Source organism: Erythranthe guttata, chromosome 14 (genome assembly GCF_056151865.1).
Source record: "Erythranthe guttata isolate IM_541 chromosome 14, IM_541, whole genome shotgun sequence".
Classification (NCBI taxonomy): domain Eukaryota; kingdom Viridiplantae; phylum Streptophyta; class Magnoliopsida; order Lamiales; family Phrymaceae; genus Erythranthe; species Erythranthe guttata.
The window spans coordinates 18635508-18659276 of NC_142546.1; the positions used below are offsets into that span (position 1 = coordinate 18635508).

Consider the following 23769-nt stretch of genomic DNA (forward strand, 5'->3'; position numbering starts at 1 on the left):
ATTGAATCAAATAAATATCAATGTTAATCACTTTAAAAAAAATATAGTTGAATCACACAATTTTTATGAATATACAATTTTACCTAGTAATTACAAAATTAATTTGGGCCCAAACAATTATAATATGTATATGGTGGTAGTTTCGTCATTTTAACGCAGTGCGGTGATGACATGTTTGACTATAAAATTCCCACTTGGCCATCATGTAAGCAACAAGAAAAAATAATTGTCAATTTGAATAAACAAAAGCGAAAGCCTAAAACATTAAACACAAATTATGTATACGTGTCAGCATATTAATAAAACTAACCCAACCCCCCTTCCAAATTAGAAACTTTTTTCTCCCCAAATTTCGATCGGAATATAAACAAGAACCAATTGTTTTACACGGAAATATTTAATCTGAGTGTGTGTGTGTGGGGGGAAAAGGAAAAATAGAAGTTATAAAAAGAGCATGCAAGAATATAGGATTTAATGTCGACGGAGAAGCTAATTTCCGGCGGTGTGATTTCATCATCTCACTGGCTGGGCTACGGCGGGGATGCGGCGGCGGCGGCGGGGGTCAGGATTTTCGAGGAGTTGCCGACGGCTACAATCGTGGCGGTTTCACGGCCGGATGCGAGTGACATCACTCCGTTGCTTTTGTCATATACCATTGAACTTCAGTACAGACAGGTATCGTCATTTTCGCTTACCACGTGATTACCACGTGACTTACTGTGTGTCTGTGTATGTATGTATTATGTATATGTTCCGTTTACAATTTAATTGTTACCGCATGTGCATACATGATACATGCATCATGGATAAGTGACTATGTGTGCAGAATTAAAAATATTGATTTTTTTTTTTTTTTAGAAAAAAAAAATAGTGATTCATATGCACCGTGCGTGAATGCGCCACTAAAAGCGATCCAGGATTTGAATTTTTTTTAATTATTATATTGAGGGTGATAAAATAATAATTTTGTTGCGAGTTTGAGTAATGCACTAATATGCCTCATATTGGTTGGCTGTAACATAATATTGGTGGCCGATCCACCATATGGGTTAGGTACAATTTATCTCAATTAATTCTTTTTACGTTATTAATGATCAATGATGAGTTTATTGGATTTATTAATTGCTTAAAAAACTCCTCGAAAATATGGGCCTATTAGGAATAAGTTCATAGTCTACAACTTATTCCAAATTGCTTTTACGAAATAGGATTTTTGTGCATAAGTCCTCACCAACCAACCTAAGTTTAAGGGCTATGTCTCTTTCGCCAATAAGCTCATCCCTTTAATATTTATTATAAATAAAAGAAGTGTATACCACAAAATTACCCCAATCCTTTACACTCAATTCTTAATTGTAACCGCAATTTAATCAATTTTGACCACAAAAATTCAATTTTCACTTCTTCTTTTTTTAAACTTTTTTTTTCAAAAATTATTTTTTTGCCGCTGGTTTCCGGCGATGACTTTTTGATTTTTTTTTCCTCTGACCTGTTTTTTCCGCCGCCGGATTCGGGCGTGGATTTTATTTTTCTAGTCTGTTTTTTCCGCCGCCGGTTTCCAACGTTGATTTTTTTAGTGATTTTTTTTTCTCATAATTTTTTTATCCCTTTTCTACGCCTGCCGCTAAACATTGTACTATCTTTAACATTAACGTTAACGTAATTCTACTGTCTACAGTACATTAACGTAATTCTACTATCGTAGACAGTACATTAACGTAATTAACGTAATTGTACTTGTGTAATTGTACTTGTACTGTCGACAGTACAATTAGAGTCAACGACAATATTATTATTATTATTATTATTATTATTATTATTATTATTATTATTATTATTATTATTATTATTATTATTATTATTATTATTATTATTATTATTATTATTATTATTATTATTCTTAGTATTATTATTTATTATTTTTTTATTTTATTTTATTTGATTTGTTGACAAGTCGGCGAAATTATATTACTGTCGTTGACAGTAAAATAACTGTAAACACAATAATATTATTAATATTATTGTCAACCACATCAATATTATTTTGAATTTGAAAAGCTTAACAAACATAACCAATATTATTTTTTTCGATTTTTTATTGTGTTTGAGTTATTGACGGAGTAACGTAATAATATTATTACTGTAAACATAATAATAGTACTAACACAATAATACTACTGTGATTGATGGTAATATTACTGTTGTTATAATATAACTGTCAACCACAGTAATATTAATTCTTTTGGCCTTTTATTATGTTTACCTTGAACGGTCAACATATTAATATTACTCTATTACACAATAATAATGATTTATGTTGTGCTAATATTACTGTGCTAAAGATTAATATAACAATAATGATTAATATAACAATATTAATGTGTTAAACTGTAGTGTAGTTAAGTTTATTGTGTTTAAAAGTAATATTATTAAGTAATATTGTTAATATTATTGTCAACCAGAATGATATTGCTGGTTAAACGGAGGCAAAAAGATGTTAAGAAACAAAATTCAAAAAAAAAAAACCGAAAAAGTCAACGCCGGAGATCGGCGGAAAATCAGGAAGAGAAAAAAAATCAATGCCGGAGACCGGTGGTCAACGACGGCGATGGACGAAATTGTCCATAAAATTGTGTTTTGGGTCAAAATTGAATAATTTGTGAAATTTGGTGCTAAATAGAGATTAGATTAAATTAGGTGATGAAATTGGCACATATTAAAATGTGAGGGACTATTTTAGTCTTTTACAAACCTCTAGATCATGTGTGGACTTTTTTATAAAATAAGTTTTTGTCTAGACCCCTTTATAAATAAGTACCCATTGATGGACTTATCGTAAAGTGGCCTAATGAAAACTACATATAAAGTTTAAAAAGTTTAAAAGTGTATAAATGACTAAAGTACCACGCCTCACATTTTAATACACTTCAATTTAACCCCAATTTAACTTCACCAATTATTTAATTTTGATCCATAACCATAACAAAGAGATATAAAGAACATAAGAGTCAATTTTTGTTTACGTACACTACACCTACCTCGTTACTTGTGTCAACTTGAAACTAATAAATACCTCCCATGTCTTATTTTTGCTAAAACTTAATCCCATCCAACCATTGGCTTTTTCATGTTGACCCAATATTGAGAAAGGTAATCCCTAAAAAAAATATTGACGAAGGTTAGGTTTAATTACGTATAGCCCCTTGTATTCCAAAAATATTTCAAAGACCTCATTTAATGTTAAAATTTTAACTGAAATCAATTTTCAACTCATTAAATATTAATTTAATTCTTAATAAATTTTTTATTTTATTTTTTATAAGTATAAGAAAATTAACAATGTTGGAACTAGTTTTATTCTTTATACTATGTAAAACATTAAAATGACAATTTTCAACACATTGTAGTCTCCTTCATCCATACCTTCCTGGATTTCTGCCTCTCTACATTTACGTTTTTTATTTTTTATTTTAATTAATTTTTGCTTTTTTATTTTTTTATTTTTTATTTTTTATTTTATTTTATTATTTTTATTATTATTATTATTATTTTCATTTTCTTTTTCGTTTTTAATTTCGCTGCAAGGTATATTAATCGACTACGGTATTAATGAACTAAAGCAAAGTCGATTAAGGAACTGACTACTAAAATCCTTGTTGAATAATGAAATTGACTACTAATATGACGTCAATGAATCCAAACAGCCGCAAAAAATAACAAAAACAACTACACAAATCCAAAAATGAATTAAAAACTGTAGTCGATTAACCGTAATCGACTACTATAACATAGTCGATTAAGGATCCAACCTCCACGAACTTCCTCCGCCCGCGCCGATCTACCCAAAAAAACCCTAGATCTGCTCCCATCGTCACCACACCACACCATCCCCATCTCGACCTTCGCCCTGCGATGTCCTCGACGCAATCTAGCCAAAGATGCTAGATCTGCCGCCGTCAAGTTCGAGTGCTTTCGCCGCCGTCGCTTCCCTACCGTCTGTTCCTCCACCGTCGTTGCCATCACAAAACCACCCTTCAACGGTAAACACACGGACACAATACAATGCACCCATTTCTCGACTCACGACCAACCAACTCTATCCTACAGGGCTATTCAACCAGATGTCGCCTTCGGTTGGGTTGCAGTTTGGGTATGTCGCTGTACCACCGCGCCAATCGAAGAGCAAAAAAATGGAGGAGATAGAAGACGGGAAGAAAGAGGAGACAGAAAGAGAGAAAAAAAAATAATAGGATTAGGGTTTAGAAGGGTATATTCGGCAATTTAAATGTTTAAATGTGTGAGAAATGTTATATCTAAGGCAAAGGGGTTTTCTCAAATTATTTATTTGAGAGGATCTACCTTACATGACTTTTCCAAATGAAGGAGTCTTACTAAGTTTCCCAAGTTTTTAACATTTCACTAGAAAATGCAAGCGGGTGCTTGGTACATCGCCCATAGAACTTATCCAATAAACAAACATCACTTTATTTTTCAAATTCTTCTTCCAAAATATTTTCTCCAATACATGATTTGGATGCGCTAGTGTTTTTGGTGTCGTCTCAAAATATAAACAAAATTAATTTTGTTCTCACAAAACCTTTCCTCAAAATGAAATGAAAATAAGACCCAATCAAATACTTCGGGACATTAGATTGGTGGTAGACCGAAGATGCTATAGAGAATATTGTTCAATCGTCGTAATCTAAAAGATTGTTCTTATTTTCCATCTTAAAGTCACATTAAATTACTACTCATGTTATAATCATTTACTTACAAAATTAACCGTTAAATAGGATGAAATGTTAGTTGAGAATAAACTTGAATCAAACTTAGAGGGTCTACATTAACTAAAGCCTAACATCGGTGTAATTTCACCTATAACATAGTGTAATAGAAATAAAGGACTTCTGACGTGATTTCTCGGATCCGAATTCAATTACATATAACGCATGTTTTACTTTGACAGTTCAAATGGCAATTGTTGAAGAAGGCTTCTCAAGTTATTTATTTGCACATTGCGCTGAAGAAGCGTGCAATTATTGAAGATTTTCATGAGAAACAAGAGCAGGTTCTCGTTCTCCCCGTTTTTTAAATGTTACATTTAGAGATGCCGCATGAATCTTTTCATCTAATTTGTTATTTTGTCGGGAATAAAAAAAAAAGGTAAAGGAATGGCTACAAAACATAGGATTAGGAGATAATTCAACAGTTATGCATGATGAGGACGAGCCTGATGATGGAGCTGTGCCAATAATATACAATGACGACACTTTTAGAAAGAGGTGACCGTAATTTCATTTTCTAATTATTATATTTCGACTTTCGCAAACTTTAATTTTTTTTAATTTCCCGTTTATTTAAATACAGGTCAGTTCCATCAAGAGCTGCTCTCTCGGTCATTCGTCCAGCTATTGGCAAGCAACAGGCTATTTCAGACAAAGCAAAAGCTGCCATGCAAGGTTACCTCGATCATTTTTTGGGGAATTTGGACATCATTAATTCTAGAGAGGTGAAAATTGAACTGAAAAAAAAAATAATCTGCTTATGTATGTATGTATTTTCTTAATTATTTTGTTGATAATTATTACAACAGGTATGTAAGTTCCTAGAGGTGTCCAAGTTATCGTTTTCACAAGAGTATGGTCCTTATAAGCTGAAAGAAGGTTATATGATGGTTAAGCACTTGGGATTGTTTTCAAAGGATAACAACAGATGTTCGACGTGTTCTCCATTTTTTAATTGCTTCAGTTTTTGTCGCAACAATTGGCAAAAAGTAAGTCTTAATATATTTCTGCTAAAAATAAAATAAAATACAGTGAGATCGCATATACTTAATTTCTTAGTTTTTAGATGCTTTTTTCTCATCTTAATATTCTATGCTAACTCAAGTGTTCCGGCTTTTTTTTTTCGAATTGTTTACAACTCAATCCGTGCCATTGAATTGTTTGACTTGCATTAATCCAAAAGTCAACAAAACTATAATTTTATTTGCCGCTTAGTAGAAATATTTATTCGTTGGTATTTTCTTGGAATTTGAGTTATGCGTTCTATAAATTTGAAATATTTAGTACTTAAGTTGGCTGTTTCATTTTTACTTGAATAAATTGAATAATTTAGGTATGGGTGGTCCTGAAACCGGGTTTCTTGGCTTTCCTTGAGAATCATTTTGACACAAAATTACTAGACATAATCGTGTTTGATGTTCTTCCGCCTGCTTCAAATGCTAAAGGAGACGACGAACTCTGTTTGGCCAAAGTTTTAAAACAAGGAAATCCTTTGCGCCATGCATTTCAGGTCAGCTTTAATTCAGTTCAAAATATTACTTAACTGGTGATTTTATTTTGTATGAAAGAAATTACTAACATATAACATATATATATGATCTCCCTACGTTGAAAAAGGTTTGTTGTGGGAACAGAAATATAAAGATAAGGGGAAGTAGCCACGCTAAAGTTGAAGACTGGGTTACTGAAATTAATGCCAAAATCGGGTCAAAGCGTTGGGAGAGTTGGTGTCATCCTCATCGTTTTAATTCATTTGCACCTATTAGAGGACTTTCTGAAGATGGAAGCCAAGCTCAATGGTTTATAGATGGCGATGCGGCATTTGAAGCTATTGCTTCTTCGATCGAAAATGCCAAATCAGAGGTAATCAATAATTATGTTTCCAATATATAATATGTATCGAGATAATTAGTAAGCACCTTGCACGTAGAACCAATTTAGTAATGTGTTCGTGACACCAAGAGGGTAATTGGAGAACCAGTAACTATCATCCTTCCGTTTTACATATACTATATGTAAAAATAGGGTAAATTACAAACACCCCCGAGGTATGGTCAAATTACAAAAACACCCCTCTTGTTTGGATAATTACAACCACCCCTCAACTCCTCAAATTTAGTGGAATCTTCGAGATTATATGGAATATTATCACTTTTGTACCCGTTTTATCCCATTCAAACTCTACATTATGAAGCAAGATGATCATAATATGTGATTTTTAGCTTGTATATATCAGTTTGTGGTGCATCGGAAACTGTATTTTTACACAAAACGAGTACAAACTAGAGCACATTTCACGGAATCTAGATGATTATGTTGAATTTGGCACCATAAGGGTGGAGGTGTAAGAAAAAATCATAGTTGAGGGGTAGATGTAATTATCCAAACAAGAGGGGTATTTTTGTAATTTGACCATACCTCAGGGGGTGTTTGTAATTTACCCTGTAAAAATATAATAATATATGCGGCGATAATGAATTCTTTTACTTATTTATTCAAATGTCTAATTAAACAAGCTGCAATTGAAATGTATCTTCAGATATACATGACTGGGTGGTGGCTTTGCCCTGAATTGTACTTAAGACGGCCATTTCAAGATCATATTTCCTCGCGCCTTGATTTTTTACTTGAGGCTAAAGCTAAGGAAGGGGTCCAGGTACAACTTTTGTCTTTAGACCCATATATATATTCATCGGATATTCTGTTACTAGATTTTCTCGTTTGGTTTGTCAAAATCTGTATACGCTATTGTGCAGATATACATTCTTCTTTACAAGGAAGTGTCTCTTGCTTTAAAAATTAACAGCCTATATAGTAAGAAAAAGCTTGTGAACATTCATGAAAATGTGAAAGTTTTGCGATATCCCGATCATTTATCCAGTGGCATCTACTTATGGTAAGTTGTTGCATGCTTTTGAAATAAAACATGCATATACATGCATGTTGTGAAAGATTTAGGATTTAGAATGTGTTTGTGTAGGTCACACCATGAAAAGCTTGTTATTGTTGATCACAAGATTTGCTTTATTGGAGGGCTAGACTTGTGCTTTGGCCGTTATGACACCGTTGAACACAAAATAGGTGATTGTCCTCCTTCTTTATGGCCTGGAAAGGACTACTATAACCCCAGGTATAACTATAAATTACCTATGTTTTATTGCAATTAGTTATATCGAAAACTATCCTAGGATTCAATTTTTTTTAGCACACAACCCCCTGACAGGGGTGGACCCATGCATATGGCTAGGGTGGCCCCTGCCCCCCCAAGAAAACCCCCATGGCTCCGCCCCTGCCCCTGACCAGATCAGGGGTACTAATTGCTAAAAAAACAAAAGTAATTTAAATACAATAAAAATTATATCCGGAATTTATGCAGAGAATCAGAACCAAATTCATGGGAAGATACAATGAAAGACGAATTAGATAGAGAAAAATATCCACGAATGCCATGGCACGATGTACATTGCGCTGTTTGGGGACCACCTTGCACCGATATTGCTAGACATTTTGTTCAACGTTGGAACCATGCAAAGGTATTTATTATTATCGCCCTTTTCTACTTACTAATAAAAAGTATTTATGGATTCTCAACAAGCGTGTTTCGGTCATGACTAATAATATATATATAATTATAATAATCCATATGCCAGCGAAGCAAAGCACCAAACGAACAGAAAATACCGTTGCTTATGCCTCAGCATCATCACATGGTTTTACCACATTACTTGGGAAGAGGAAGAGATGTAATAGACACTGAAAAGAACATCTCCGAATCAGACAAAATCGGTCCCGATGATTATTTTTCAACTCGGACATCAAATCCCGACAACGACAACATCCCACTGCTTTTGCCTCATGAAACAAATAACGGTCCGCACTCTTGTTCCATTACGGGAAATAGTAAAGATAGCACTCCAAATACTCAAAGTGATTCCGATTTGCAAAAACAAGACCAAAAATTCGAGAACATATCTTCAAATGATCAAGTAACACAAGCTGGTCCTCGTTGTTTTTGCCACTGCCAGGTTAGCTATTATTTTATTCAGCCTGCGTGCGTGCCGTTGTTATGTATTTTTTAACAGATTTTTTTTCTTCATATTTTCCTCAAGATATATATAACATGAGTGTTTCTTCGATAGTATTAGTTAAGCAATATTTTGTCTTCCACAAAAATATAAACTCATTCTAAGTATACAAATTAGATAGATCAGCACTGGCCGAGTGGTATCTGGGTAGTATCAGGTCAAGGGTTCTATTCCCTTTGGGGTCGGTTGTAGGCCAATTTGAAAACAATAGAAAAATACAAAAATGCCATTAGTCTCTTAACAAAGTTAATTAAATGTTGATTTATCTTCTTATTTTAAGTTACAAATTATAGATATTTTAATTTTATTGACATTTGAATTTTCGGTACACATAGTAAAAAAAACTAATAAATTATTTAAATTCATTGAATTTGTATATACATGGATTGGTGTAGGTTGTGAGAAGTGTTAGTCAGTGGTCTGCTGGAACGAGCCAAACTGAAGACAGCATTCATAGAGCTTATTGTGCTCTCATTGAGGAAGCAGAGTACTTCATTTATATCGAGGTGGCGTTTTATATACATATGCTTTGTCTTTCATTTTATATGAAATGTTTACTATCCATTCATACATTGCATTTCACTTATATAGTAGGTACTTTCTACAAATGATCATGAATCTGCATAATTTTTTTTTGCTCTTTTTTTTTTTTTTAAATCTTATTATTTATCCACTGCATGTCAACTTGCAGAATCAGTTTTTCATATCGGGGCTTTCAGAAGAAGAATTCATACAAAATCGTGTGCTTGAATCTCTGTACAAGCGCATAATGCGTGCGCACACAGAGAAAAGGTGTTTCAGAGTCATAATTGTGATCCCACTCTTACCTGGGTTTCAGGTACCATTGAATTTTTCCATATTTCTTATTAATCTTCTTTTATTATTTATTACCGATTTTATTTTATTTTAAATAGGGTGGTGTGGATGATGGTGGTGCTGCTACTGTTAGAGCCATAATGCATTGGCAATACCGTACTATTTCCAGAGGAGAAAGTTCGATATTGCAAAAACTTTGTTCAAAGTTGGGTCCTTTAACACACGATTACATATCTTTCTTTGGTTTAAGAACTTATGGCAGACTTTTTGACGGCGGTCCTGTTGTTACAAGTCAGGTAATTTTTTTGTAATTGTTTTTCCTAATTAATGAACATGTTTAACCATTTCCATTTTTTTCTGGAATAGATTTATGTCCATAGTAAAGTTATGATAGTCGATGATCGTTGTGCTTTGGTTGGATCATCCAACATTAATGATCGCAGCTTGTTGGGATCAAGAGACTCAGAGGTATATATATATATGTTTTATAGACCAATATTCTTTCTTTGACATATATATATATATATCTTAATATCTGGTCACTATATATAGTTTGATGTTTATAATATTATCTTACCTAAGAAAAAAAGAAAAATGAAATTATGTTATTCAGATTGCAGTGTTGATACAAGATAAAGAATTCATTGATTCATCAATGGATGGGAATCCATGGAAGGCGGGAAGGTTTGCTTTTAATCTTAGAGTTTCCTTGTGGGCCGAGCACCTTGGTCTAAATGCTCAGCAGGTGAGCATTGTCGTAATAAGATCAATTCCACTTAACTTTTTTTTTTCCACTGTCTGGTGTATTAATCGACTATGAAATGAGACATAGTCGATTAGGGAACTGACTACTAAAATTGTTGTTGAATAATTAAATTGACTACTAAATGTAACAAAAACAATTGTAATGCCGTCAATAAAACCCAACATGATTCAACAAAAAGAAAAAGTTCAAACAACCAATTTCACAAAATAACAAAACATAACTACAAAAAAGAAAAAAAAAACGAAAATCAACTATTATTTACAAAACAACAAATATACAAAAATCGTAATTAGATGTATCAAAGGAATAGCGCAAAAACTCTAATATTTATGCATTTTTTGATTGCTACTAATAAATTGTGCTACCAACCACAGGTGGCTCAAATAGAAGACCCTGTAGCTGATACAACATACAAGGGCCTCTGGTTAGATGTTGCTAAGGTAAGAAAAATGCTTATTACTATGGAGTTAGTTTATTTGTGTGGCCGTTAGATTGCAAAAATATGATTGTTTTGATGATGTCTATTTTGCTGCGTTTTTCATCTATTGACTTTTCCATTGACAGTTGAATAAAAAGATTTATGAAGATGTATTCTCTTGCATCCCCAATGACACCATTCAGTCTAGGTTCAATTGCAACCTATTTTCTTATCAGTATATGTTTATTGCATTTATGTTATATATATATATAACATGACGATGAATTTCAGATGGGCACTAAGACAAAGCATGAGCCATTGGAGAATGAAACTCGGGCACACAACTATTGACTTGGGAGTGGCTCCTGAAAATCTGGAACTGTACGAGAATGACGATGAACTCATAATTACGGACCCGATGGAGAAGCTAAAATCAGTAAGAGGACATCTTGTTTCTTTTCCATTAGATTTCATGAGTCAAGAAGATGATCTAAGACCTATGTTCATTGAGGGTGAGTTTTATGCATCTCCTCAGGTGTTCCACTGACTATATATACAAATACAAATAGGAAGTTTGTTGTATCGTAAAGTCAGGAAAGGTGAATAGTAAGCCGACCATATGTTGTCCATAAAAAGACATTGTTCATCGTTATATACATAACTCTTTAGTTATCTCGTTTTTGTTGGGAATCAATCGGGCACGTGTACGCAGCGAAAAATAAAAATTTTATATGAAAAACGAGTTTGATCATATAAACACGCACTCGATAATAACAATTAATTGCGTACCTTGATAGTTCCAGCGAAAATTAAAATACAACATGCATATTATTAATTCGATAATTGAAACAATTAGCATGCTAGCAGTAAATCATGAATCATACATCAACAATCACATATAATAAATTAATAATTCATGAAAAATCATACTGCGAATATCAACGTTTAATTTAGTATAATTAAATTAAAACATAATTAAAAACGGATCCGAAAATTACCTCTTGAAGCGTGGGAGAACTTTCGGATTGACGCAAACTGCCACGGAAACCAATTCGTGTAGTCGGAGAAGCAGCGGCAGACGCGCGGATCAGCGGCGGCGCATGAGATTTATGCGCTGTCTTGGGGCGGCGCGTGAGGGCGCGTGCGGCAGCGGTTTGACGGCGGTGTTTTCGGCAGATCGGCTGTTTGTCTTCCTCCTCTCGGATTTCACCTCGTATACCAAATTCAATTGATACGTGGCACTAGACACGCAAAAATCATAAATTTAAAGGAAATTACTACCAAAGAGCTATCGGCGCGTGTGCGCCGATTCTGGCGACGGGGCGACGGTGACAGCGGCGCGGCGGAGAAGGGGCAGCAGACGTGAGGTGTGCGGCTAGGGTTTCTTGTGTGTTGTGTTTTGTGCAAAACCTACAAATCTTGTATTTATAGTGTCTTGTATGAAAGCCATAACGGGCTTAAGTTGGACCGGGCCCAACATCTTAAGTTCGTTAGTCTTTCTTCGCTCGTTTCTCACAACTCAATGATTGGAAAATTATAACAATTATGTTTTCGGAATCATTGAAACGTCCTCGTCATTTACGAATGCCGATTCTCGATTTCCAATTTCTAAAACTGGAAACAATAATTCAGTGAACCTGCTAATTTCGAAATTTCCCAATTTAGAAAGTTCACTAAGATGTTCGCCTACTTCTTTCCTTTTCTTATTCTCAGTCATAATTCCAAATTACGAATGTTGAACTCAATCATATTGACTTCCAATTATGCAAAGATTAAACATTTTTATCTTTGACCGTTTATTTAAAGGACTCAAGTGCACGAGCAGTGTGACCCTCGATGGTTCAGGTGTAAGCTAGCCGTGCGTCCACAACTCTTTGTGGTTTAAACTCGTCCCCAGAGTTATAATTAAGATGGAGCTCGTTTCAACTTAATCACCCAACGAATCAAGATTGGCGTCTAGCAACTACGCGTCATGATTCCCTAGATACATTTGTAAATAATTTTAGGCTGCGGCTATATGCAAGACTAATTCCATTTGTGCAAGACCAAATTAAATTTTGTAATGTATAAATACAATAATACCCTTACTTGCTAAAAAAATAGAAAATTCCAAATGTGCAATACCAAAAACTCAAAAACAAAAAAAAACCCTATCACAAAACCACAAGACCAACTCTCATCTTCTCCATCAAAACCTTTCTCCTTCCTCATCTATAAAACCACAAAACCTAAATCTTCAAAATCATCAAAACTTAACAAATCCTACAAAGATGGCAAGTATGGAGTCATAAGACATCAAAATAGAAGAATCTACGGTGGAAAAACCCAAGAAAGTATACATATATGTGTTTTTTTAGCTAGAATATTGTTTCCCAAAAAAAACTCCCGCGCAGACGCAGTCGACATGTACATGTCGAATTTTATAGGAAAAAATCGACATTGAGATGTCGATTTTTTAGTACAAAATCGACACCTTAGTGTGAAAATTTAACTATTAGCAAATTAGTCCAAATATACTAAATTTCGACATTAAGGTGTCGAATTTATGGACATATATTCGACACCTTAATGTCGAAATTTAATTGTTTCATATTAAAAAAAAAAAAATCCCGCGCAGACACGGTCGACATGTACATGTCGAATTTTATAGGTAAAAATCGACATTGAGATGTCGATTTTGGATACAAAATCGACACCTTAGTGTCGAAATTTAACTGTTAGCAAATTAGTCCAAATATACTAAATTTCGACATTAAGGTGTCGAATTTATGGACATATGTTCGACACCTTAATGTCGAAATTTAGTTGTTTCATATTTTATTATTATTTCTTATTTGGTCTTGCATGAGTAAACAAAAACCAATTTAATTTATGGGTATATTTGTCATTTCATCTTAATAAAATGGAATCTTTTGGAATCTTTATTTGATTTGGTTTTGCACAAGTGGAATTAGTATTGCATATAGCCGCAGCCATAATTTTATTTTATACACAATGCTTTGAAATGAGGTAAACAAATAAGGGATTTTTGTGCATAAGTCCCTAACCAAACATATTTATTATTCTCGGTTTAGTGGCTTTATCTCTTTCATCAATAAGCCCATCCCTTTAATATTTGTTATAAATAAAGGAAAAATTCAGGTATATGACAAAATTAGCCCCAACCCTTTACACCCAATTCTTAATTGTAACCCCAATTTAATCAATTTTAGCCACAAAAATCCAATTTTGATTTTTTTTCAAAAACTTTTTTTTTTCAAAAAATATTTTTTTGCCGCCGGACTCCGGCGTTGACTTTTCGAATTTTTTATCTTTTTCTGTTCTGTTTTTTCCGCCGCTGGATTCCGGCGTTGATTTTTTTTTTCTTCTCTGGTCTGTATTTTCCGCCGCCGGATTCCGGCGTTGATTTTTTTTAGTGTTTTTTTTTCGTCCGCCGCTAAACGTTGACGTAATTGTGTTATTATTAACGATAATTATACTATCACTGACAGTAAATTAATGTAAGTATAATGTCACTGACAGTACATTAACGTAATTGCATTGCCGTTGACAATACATTTATGTAATTGTACTGCCGTTGACATTAAGTAAATTAACGTAATATTATTTTTTTTTTGTTTTTTTTTTAATTTTGTTTGATTTGTTGACAAGTCAACGTAATTATATTACTGTCCTTGACAGTAAAATAACTGTAAACACAATAATATTACTGTCAACCGCATCAATATTATTATTTTTTTGCGTTTTTGTTTTGTTTTGTTTGAGTTATTCAGGGAGTAACGTAATAATATTACTGTCTATTATTGTAAACACAATAATATTATTGTGGTTGACGGTTATATTACTGTTGTTATAGTAATATTACTGTCAACCACATCAATATTATTATTTTTTTGGGTTTTTTTTTGGTTTTGTTTGAGTTATTCACGGAGTAACGTAATAATATTACTGTCTATTATTGTAGTATTACTGTGGTTGACGGTAATATTACTTGTTATAGTAATATTACTGTCACTCACAGTTATATTAATTCTTTTGGCTTTTTATTATGTTTACATTTGTTGAACGGTCAAAATATTAATATTACTCTATTACACAATAATATTGAATTATGTTATGTTAATATTACTGTGCTAGATATTAATTTAGCAATATTACTGTGTTAAACTGTAGTATAATTAATTTTAATGTGTTTAATAGTAATACAGTTAATGTTACTGTCAACCACAACAATATTGTTGTTTAAACGGGAAAAAAAAGATGTTAAAAGAAAAAAAAAATTTTGAAAAAAAAGAGTCAAAATTGGCTTTTTGCGGTCAAAATTGGATTTTTGTGGACAAAATTGATTAAATTGGGGTTACAATTAAGAATTGAGTATAAATGGTCGGGGGTAATATTGGTATATACATGAATGTTTCCTTTATTTATAATAAATATTAAAGGGATGAGCTTATTGGTGAAAGAGATATAGCCCCTGAACCTAGAATAATAAAGATGCTTGGTTGGTGACTTATGCACAAAAACCCATAAAAATTAAAGATGTTTGGTTAGGGACTTATGCACAAAAATCCCTATATATTATTAATTATATACATATCGATATAGATAAAAGATAGGGTAAATTACACCCACACCCCTGAGGTATGCTTAAATAATTTTAAGGTCCCTATGGTATCGATAATTACACTCACCCCTTGAAACGTAGTTAGAAACTCTAACGGGATAATGCATTGGGTACATTATTCCGATATGAATCTAATGGACTATTACTTTTAGCTAGTGGTGGAGATAACATAGAGTTATGCGGAGTTATGTGGTGACATGGCTCCCCCAATATTTCTTAAATCACCCATAACTCTTTGTTGTCTCCACCACTTCCTGAAACCAATAGTCCGTTAGAACTCTATCGTAATAACGTATCCAATGCATTATCCCAATAGAGTTTATAACCACGTTTCAAGGGGATGAGTGTAATTATCGATACCACAGAGACTTTAAAGTTATTTAAGCATACATCAGGGGTGTGAGTGTAATTTACCCTAAAAGATACTTTGAGTATGAAATTGGTACTACACATCTATACTCATTTAGCAGCAAAGCCCAATCTGAGTTGAACTGAGGCCCAAAGTGAAGTTACAATAAAATAATCGTGTACTAGAGAGAATTGATATTCAAATTCAAATTCGAATTTGTCCTATTCTCGTAAATATCCACTGATCCATGCCCTATTCTGAAAAACCCAGAATATAAACCCCTGTATAAATCCCTCGCTTCTCCACTCCGCCACTCAACTCAAAAATTCAAGTTCACTTTCTCTCTCTCTCACTCAGCGATAATAATATAGTGAGTGAGTGTACGATGTCGCTGAGACCTAACGCTCGCTTGGAGGTCCGCCGCAACAGGTATAAGGTGGCGGTGGACGCCGATGAGGGCCGCCGCCGGAGGGAGGATAACATGGTTGAGATTCGCAAGAACCGCCGCGAAGAGAGCCTTCAGAAGAAGCGCCGTGAGGGCATCAATCAGTTCGCCGTCCCCGTCGAAGCCACCACCGGCATCGAGAAAAAGGTATACACCCATGACTTTTTCTCTTTCTTTTTTTGGGCATTTTGTTTTTACTTTTGGAATTGAATTGAAACTAGGGTTTATGCTCTCTTAATTGATTGTACGGACTCCTCATAGCTGAGATTTGAATTTTTCTGTTACATATATAATCGATTTGGTGTTGGTCTTTGTTTTAATTTAATTAAATTTTGATTGATTGTTATTCTTCACACCAATTAACGTAAATCTTACGGTTTGTGTAAATTTAGAAGATATTCTTTCTGTTGCATATTACAGGTGCAGTTAGAATATCTACCGACAATGGTTACAAGTGTTTGGACTGATGAACCAAGTAGACAGCTCGAGGCGACCACCCAATTTCGTAAATTACTCTCTATAGGTAAATTATTGTGTTCTAATTGATTCAATTCTCAAAAAAAAAAAAAAAAAATATTTTCACATTTTTAGTTATTGAATATCATTTGTATATGTTCTAAAATTGTTTTTATTTTTTCTTTCCAGAACGTAGCCCTCCAATTCAGGAGGTAATTCAATCCGGTGTAGTTCCCCGGTTTATCGAGTTTTTGACAAGGGAAGACTTCCCACAACTTCAGGTCCAACATTCAAACCTTATATTATATAATTCAATGTGTACTAATGTCGATTCATATTATTTAATCTTTTACCGTTTTATATTTTTTATCGAAAATAATTTCAGTTCGAGGCAGCTTGGGCTCTCACAAATATTGCTTCTGGGACCTCCGAGCACACTAAGGTTGTAATTGATCATGGAGCTGTTCCAATCTTTGTTAAGCTTCTTGCTTCTCCAAGTGACGATGTTCGCGAACAGGTATACAACTATTAGTTGCTTTTTTTTTTTGTTTTTTTTTTTTTTGGTTTTTTTTGTCTCGTAAACATTTAAATTTATTCTGTATAATATTTTGATGTATACAATTCAGGCTGTATGGGCGTTGGGAAATGTAGCTGGTGATTCCCCAAAATGTCGAGACCTTGTACTTGGTCATGGGGCGTTGGGTCCTTTGCTTAGTCAGCTAAACGAACATGCCAAGTTATCTATGCTCAGAAATGCTACCTGGACTCTATCAAATTTTTGTAGGGGCAAGCCGCAGCCTATGTTCGAACAGGTTTGACTTTCAAAGCTTCGTTTGGCTCCTCTAATTCATCTCTTTGGATGACTGGATCGAACATATACATCATGTAGTTCTTTTTTAATTGATTTATACTTGTGTTTTTGTGACATTGGTATCTTTGTTAATGTACAGACGAGGCCTGCGCTTCCGATTCTTCGACAGCTTTTACATTCGAGTGATGAAGAAGTTTTGACTGATGCATGTTGGGCTCTCTCCTATCTCTCTGATGGAACCAATGATAAAATCCAAGCTGTGATTGACTCTGAAGTATGCCCCCGCTTGGTCGAGTTATTACTGTGAGTATCTACATCTATATCTTTTATAGATAAGTAAGTTTGGGATTTGTTCTTTCTTACGTATATCTGATGAATGGATAACCGGCATTTCAGTCATCCATCACCTTCTGTACTTATCCCTGCCCTTCGGACAGTTGGAAACATTGTCACTGGAGATGATTTACAAACTCAGGTACGATTAGTGGTTTTTTTTTATCATTCATTGTCTGTTGTTTCACTAGTAGAAGGGTTAAGTTAACCAGCAAGAAAACAAAATGATTTGAAAGTTAGCATATACCATAGTTATGCGGATTTACTCATTTTTACGATTAAGCATAAACAGATGAATATGCATTAACAAACATCACTATTAGGAAGGCATAATGTGAAATACCTTTTTATGATTTGGTCTTTTTGTTAACCTCAAGATAGAAAAGGGTTTTTTGAAAGCGTTTCTAGTTGAGTTGGTCGACATTTTTTATCGTAACTAATTCTTAACTGCACTTGAATATAACAATAACTGAATACATTTAGGTAATTTCGATCCACATAACCCTGTACTTCAGTCGTTTTGGCATGTACACTCATCCATTTTTCTGTTGGTAGTCATTTGTTAACTTTTATAAAATACACATGTGACCTTTATTTTATAAATAAGATGATAAAAATTCTTTAATTCTTATTATATTCATTTTATTTCACTTACACACCACAGCCAAAAGATGATGAAATTATTTATCTGAATCATGTACAATTTGATATTTCTACCCACCGAAGTTTTAGCTCTTGAGAATATATCCATAGCTGACAAATTGATATATCTTCTCCAGTACATCATCAGCTACAATGCGCTACCCTGTCTTCTAAACCTTTTGACCGGTGGTCATAAGAAAAGCATCAAAAAGGAATCTTGCTGGACTATCTCCAACATCACAGCTGGAAATAGGGACCAAATTCAGGTAAACTTGGCTACTATTTCTTGCTAACAGTTTTGGGTTTCGTTATTACCGAATAACTAACATGTCAATCGTGTGTGCAGTCTGTCATCGAGGCCAACATTATTGGTCCGCTAATCCAGCTGCTTCAAAACGCTGAATTTGATGTAAAAAAGGAGGCTGCGTGGGCAATATCAAACGCAACATCTGGTGGCACTCACGAACAAATTAAGTCAGTTAATTTAATAATTTTTGCTAGATGAATTAATTTTTTTCGTTTTTTTCAATTGTCATTAATTGATGTGACTGACGTGTGCAGGTACCTTGTGAGCCAACAGTGTATTAAGCCTCTATGTGATTTGCTTGTGTGCCCCGACCCAAGAATCGTGACGGTCTGTTTGGAAGGGCTGGAAAACATTCTGAAGGTAGGTGAGGCCGAGAAGAATTTGGGCAAGACTGGAGATGTCAATCTCTATGCACAAATGATAGACGATGCCGAGGGCCTTGAGAAAATAGAGAACCTGCAGAGTCACGACAATAATGAAATTTACGAAAAGGCTGTCAAAATTCTCGAGACTTACTGGTTGGAGGAAGACGATGAGCCAGCGCCACCTGGCGATGCTGCTGCACAGCAAGGCTTCCAATTTGGAGGCAGTGACGTGTCCCTCCCCTCTGGTGGCTTCAGCTTCAATTGATTTTTTTTTTTGCTTGTTATTTTAGGTATCTAAACGGCAAATGACTTTTTTTTTTTTTTTATCTTGGAGGGGTGACGATGGTAATTAATTTATCAAATTGTAGTGGGAATGGCTATCTATCTGATTTCCCAATTTTCTTTTAAGTAAATTTGTTTTCCCCATCCCAATTTTTGGCTCTCCCCAAAAAAAATTGTTACATGGCTTTGTTCTTGTTTGTTTCTGTTGGCTATTCTATTTTTGTTGATCCAAACTCTGATTTGAAACATATGTCGGTTTGAAATTTTATGTGATCTTCAGTTTCTCAGTTTTGTTACATTTATTCTCAGTTTTTTTCCTGTGTTGAATCATCTATTTTTTTTATTATATATACAAGTTGCCTGACCCCCTCCACCACCAGATTAATCATTAACCTCTTTCGCCTCTACTAAGTGCATCCTTCCTAGTATGATTTTCCCCAAATGGGATAGGTCCAAAATATTTGAGGAAACTCTCTCACTACTTTTAATGGGATAGGTTCAAAATATTTTGCTCCATTTGAGAAAAGCCCACATTCATTTCAGTAATTATTTTGCCCAATTTTGCCCCCGCCCGCCGCATCATAATTGCGTCACGCACTGGTCATCAGCCGTTTTTTTCCCTTTCTGTATCAGCTTTATTAATCGACTATGAAACTTAGTAAGAAAATAGACTATGAAACATAGTCGATTAAGGCCTAATTTGCTTACCTATATCGAATTACATTGGATTAAGTGAGATTGGATTAATATTCCACTGACTAATTAATTATTTAGTCAGTAAGATGTTTGATTCGTTATATTAAATCTTGTATTAAATTTGTTAAATTCTGGTATTAATTGTGAATTGTGTAAAAAGTCTTTTAATTAACAAAATTAAGATATTGTTTTAATGATAAAATTGTACTTTCCTCTTTTAATAACCCTCTACTAAATTAATCGCAGGGGGAGCGGTGTTACTAATTTAACCAAATAATAGCATTTAATTGCGGGCTTTAAGTGTAGTAGCAGGCTAGAATAAATACGAATTTCATCAAGCAAACATCTTACTAACCCCTACTATTTAGTTAATAGAGCTTAGTAGCATTAAGCAAACGAGGCCTAAGGAAATTCTTTAATTTTTTTTTATTATTTTTCAATTATTTTTTGTTCTGTTTTTTAAATATTTTTTCGTATATTAATCGTCTATGAAGCTAGTCGATTAAGAATCTGACTACTAAAAATAACAAATCACAACTACAAAAAAAAAATGCAACATCAACTATATTTTACAAAAACAAAAAATATACAAACATTATAATTTATTTATACAATTAGAATCAATAAACAAAAAATCCAAAAATAATAAAAATTGGTGTCAATTAACCTTAATCGACTACCAGAGCTTAGTCGATTAACTTAATCGACTATTGAACAAACATTCTTCACATCCGCCGCCGTGTATTTCATCTCCTCACCGTACGCGCCCTTCGCCGCCAGCTCCATCTCCGACGGCGTCACCAGAGGGAACGAGTGCGAATCCGTTATGTGCGATTGGAAGACGTTCAGTTTATTCATGTTGATTGCCCTAATCAGCCGCAGCAAATCTTCCAATTCGAAGTAATTTCTCGAGGTGTTCATCAATACTCCACATAGGGCTGTCCATGAGCCGATTTTACCCACCAACCAATCCATTTTCGACCCATAATTTTTCATGGAAAATCAATCATCAACCAACCCATTCAAGTTGGGTTGATAATATCAACCAACCCATGTATAGTTGGGTCGATAATGGTTTATAATATGCTAAAAACTTGGTTAGTCGGGTAATATCGACCAACCAACTTTATTTATCAAAACACATAAATCCAATTTATGGAGATTGATTATTTTGAAATATTGAATTCTTGTTCAGTTCATGCTAATTGAGAAACACATAAAATTTCAATATGTTGTGTCGTATTTCGGATTTTTTATTTATATTGAACTATTTTATTTTCAAGACACATGAGCTGAAATACTTGAATTTATTATAATATTACTAAACTATTTATGTTTAATTACAACACATATAGTTTATAATATTTTAATTTTTTTTATTACATATTGTTGAACTAATTATTAATTGTAGTAATATAATATTGTTGTGATAAAACATTAAAACAAATGATTTTTTTTTTAGAAATGTGGATGACCCATCAACCAACCCATCGACCGACCCACAAAGTTGGATGTCAATCAATATCCAACCCATCTAAGTTGGGTCGATAATGGTTTTCAATATTTACAATTGTTGGTTAGTTGGGTTGGGTTGGTTTAATGGCCGGTAATCAACCAACCCAACCTACGGACAACCCTAACTCCGCGGTGGGCGAACAACGGCGCGTCGGAAATGTGCAGCCCGCAGGCCACCACTGATGGCTTCGAGTACACCAGCTGCGAGAATGTCTCCAGTCCCCACATCGCTCCCCATGGGGTTTCGGCAGTCAGAACGGCGGCGGCGCCGGTAGAGGGGATGTCGAGCGTGTACAACTCGTTGACGTCGTGTGCGAGCGCGGCGGTGGTGTCAGCGACTGTGATCGTGAGGGTTTTGAGTGGTAGAGACGAAGTGAGGTTAGTGGAGGTGCGACGAGGTGACGGTGGTGGTTGGTGAGAATCTTGCGGAGGTAGTAGTGGACAACGGGGGAGAGGTAATGGTGGTAGTGGGGACGGAGATGGTGATTTTGGGAGAAAGAGGGTTCGCCTGTTGGTGGGGCCAGTGGAGCGTGAGGAAAAATGAGGAGAGCGATAGAGAGAAAGAGTTTGTACGTACTATGATAAATGAAAAATGAGATTAGGGTTTGGAAAGAGTATATTGAAAATTAAGGGTAGATTTGGAATTATGAAAATAGCATTTGGATGGAATATTAAGGGGCTTTTCTCTAATTATTTTTTTAGGAGAGGGGTTTTCCTTAACTACATTTCCTAGATGAGGGGGTCTTTCTAATTTTCCACTGATAGAATCTTCTGATTTTTTGATGCATGACTAGGGGTGAAGATCGGACGGATCAGATCGGAAAAAGGGTTTTTGGAAAATTTCCGATTCCGATTTATTCGGAATTTTTCAAAATTTTCTGAAAAAAAGGAAGAAGGAAAAAAAAAAAACCGAACACGCCATTAAAAACACTATCTCTGACAACAAAAAATATATCAGCAAACCATGTTCATATTACACATATATGAATCATTAAATAACCGATTGTAGTTATAAAATTAAAAAAATAAAAAATAAAAAATAAAATCGTGTATAGATAGTTGAGATCGATCGGTCCAATGGATGGAAGAAGAGGGTAATAAGAACAATAAACTGTGACTCAAAGGAAATATCCGTTTGATGAATCAAACAGGAATGGAGAAGAAGAAAAGCGAGAATACGCTAAGAGGAACGAAGATACAGTTTTCAAAGCAAAGACAAAGAAGCAAAGTGGTGCGCTACTGCATAGAAGAATTATGTCAGATAGTTTGAAAGTAGAGGGAGGTTAGAGCAACTCCAACGGAGGAACTAAATGAAGTATCAAACTAAAAAACTATCACTTTGATACTTCAATATTAAAAACTCCTCCTCCAATGGAGGCATTAAAGTGAGAATTATTTTGATACTAAGCCACTCCGAGGTGCACAAATACTCTCTGGAAAATGAGGTATAAAAAATATAACCAATCCATTAACTTATCACTATTTGACATGACATTTAAAAATATAATTATTCATATATTTAAAATTTGATAATCTATTTGATACCTGTGGTTGGAGTAATTTTTTTTTCTAGATGCATAAAAGAATTATATCAAATATCAAATGAATATTTAATGCTCCATTTTGATATCTCCCATTGAAGCTGTTCTTAGTAGTTAGTGAAATGGGTCATATCATATGTATATGCCCCATATGTGACATGGGTCAAATGTTTCAATATTTTTAAAATAGAAAATTCTAAAACGCAGCAAAAGTAGGAGCTTTGGTTTAAAAATATGTATATGTATAATAAAATAGTTCTTAAATATATGAAAAAAGATCGGAATAATTCGGAAAAAGTCGGAACTAATTTCGGATTGGAATTCGAAAATTCCGAAATTTTGATATGTATTTTCGATTTCGATCCGATTTTTTTCGGAATTTTCGGAAATCGGAATTTTGGAATTCAGAATTAAAAAAATATCGTTCCAAAATTGGAATTCTTCGGATCGAATTCGGCGAAAATCGGAAATTTCGTTCCGATTTCCACCCCTATGCATGACCATCAAACGACAAGAGAAATGAGAGCTACAAAA

The 23769-nt window shown here is 34.2% G+C and overlaps 2 protein-coding genes across 3 annotated transcripts; both read left to right on the forward strand.

The window, feature by feature from the left end:
• Positions 1-214: 214 nt before the first annotated feature.
• Positions 215-11620, forward strand: PLDP2 (phospholipase D P2). Of its 2 annotated transcripts, XM_088813341.1 has the most exons (20): positions 215-675; positions 4967-5068; positions 5164-5282; positions 5368-5509; positions 5594-5773; positions 6118-6294; positions 6402-6647; positions 7324-7440; positions 7541-7680; positions 7765-7914; positions 8161-8317; positions 8435-8809; positions 9265-9375; positions 9561-9707; positions 9784-9981; positions 10052-10153; positions 10299-10430; positions 10826-10891; positions 11016-11077; positions 11161-11620. In XM_088813341.1, exons 1-20 carry the CDS (start codon positions 475-477, stop codon positions 11414-11416), a joined length of 3180 nt encoding a protein of 1059 aa, XP_088669467.1. In that variant the 5' UTR covers positions 215-474; the 3' UTR covers positions 11417-11620. The 2 variants fall into 2 exon arrangements, 1 of the variants encoding a protein (XP_088669467.1); XR_016029593.1 differs by lacking the exon at positions 11161-11620 and having other exon boundaries at positions 10306-10430.
• A 4451-nt stretch (positions 11621-16071) lies between these two features.
• LOC105952583 (importin subunit alpha-1) lies at positions 16072-19770 on the forward strand. Its single transcript, XM_012976148.2, has 10 exons — positions 16072-16434; positions 16708-16810; positions 16933-17024; positions 17129-17260; positions 17370-17555; positions 17694-17857; positions 17951-18029; positions 18667-18795; positions 18876-19003; positions 19091-19770. Exons 1-10 carry the CDS (start codon positions 16228-16230, stop codon positions 19464-19466), a joined length of 1596 nt encoding a protein of 531 aa, XP_012831602.1. The 5' UTR covers positions 16072-16227; the 3' UTR covers positions 19467-19770.
• Positions 19771-23769: the final 3999 nt, after the last annotated feature.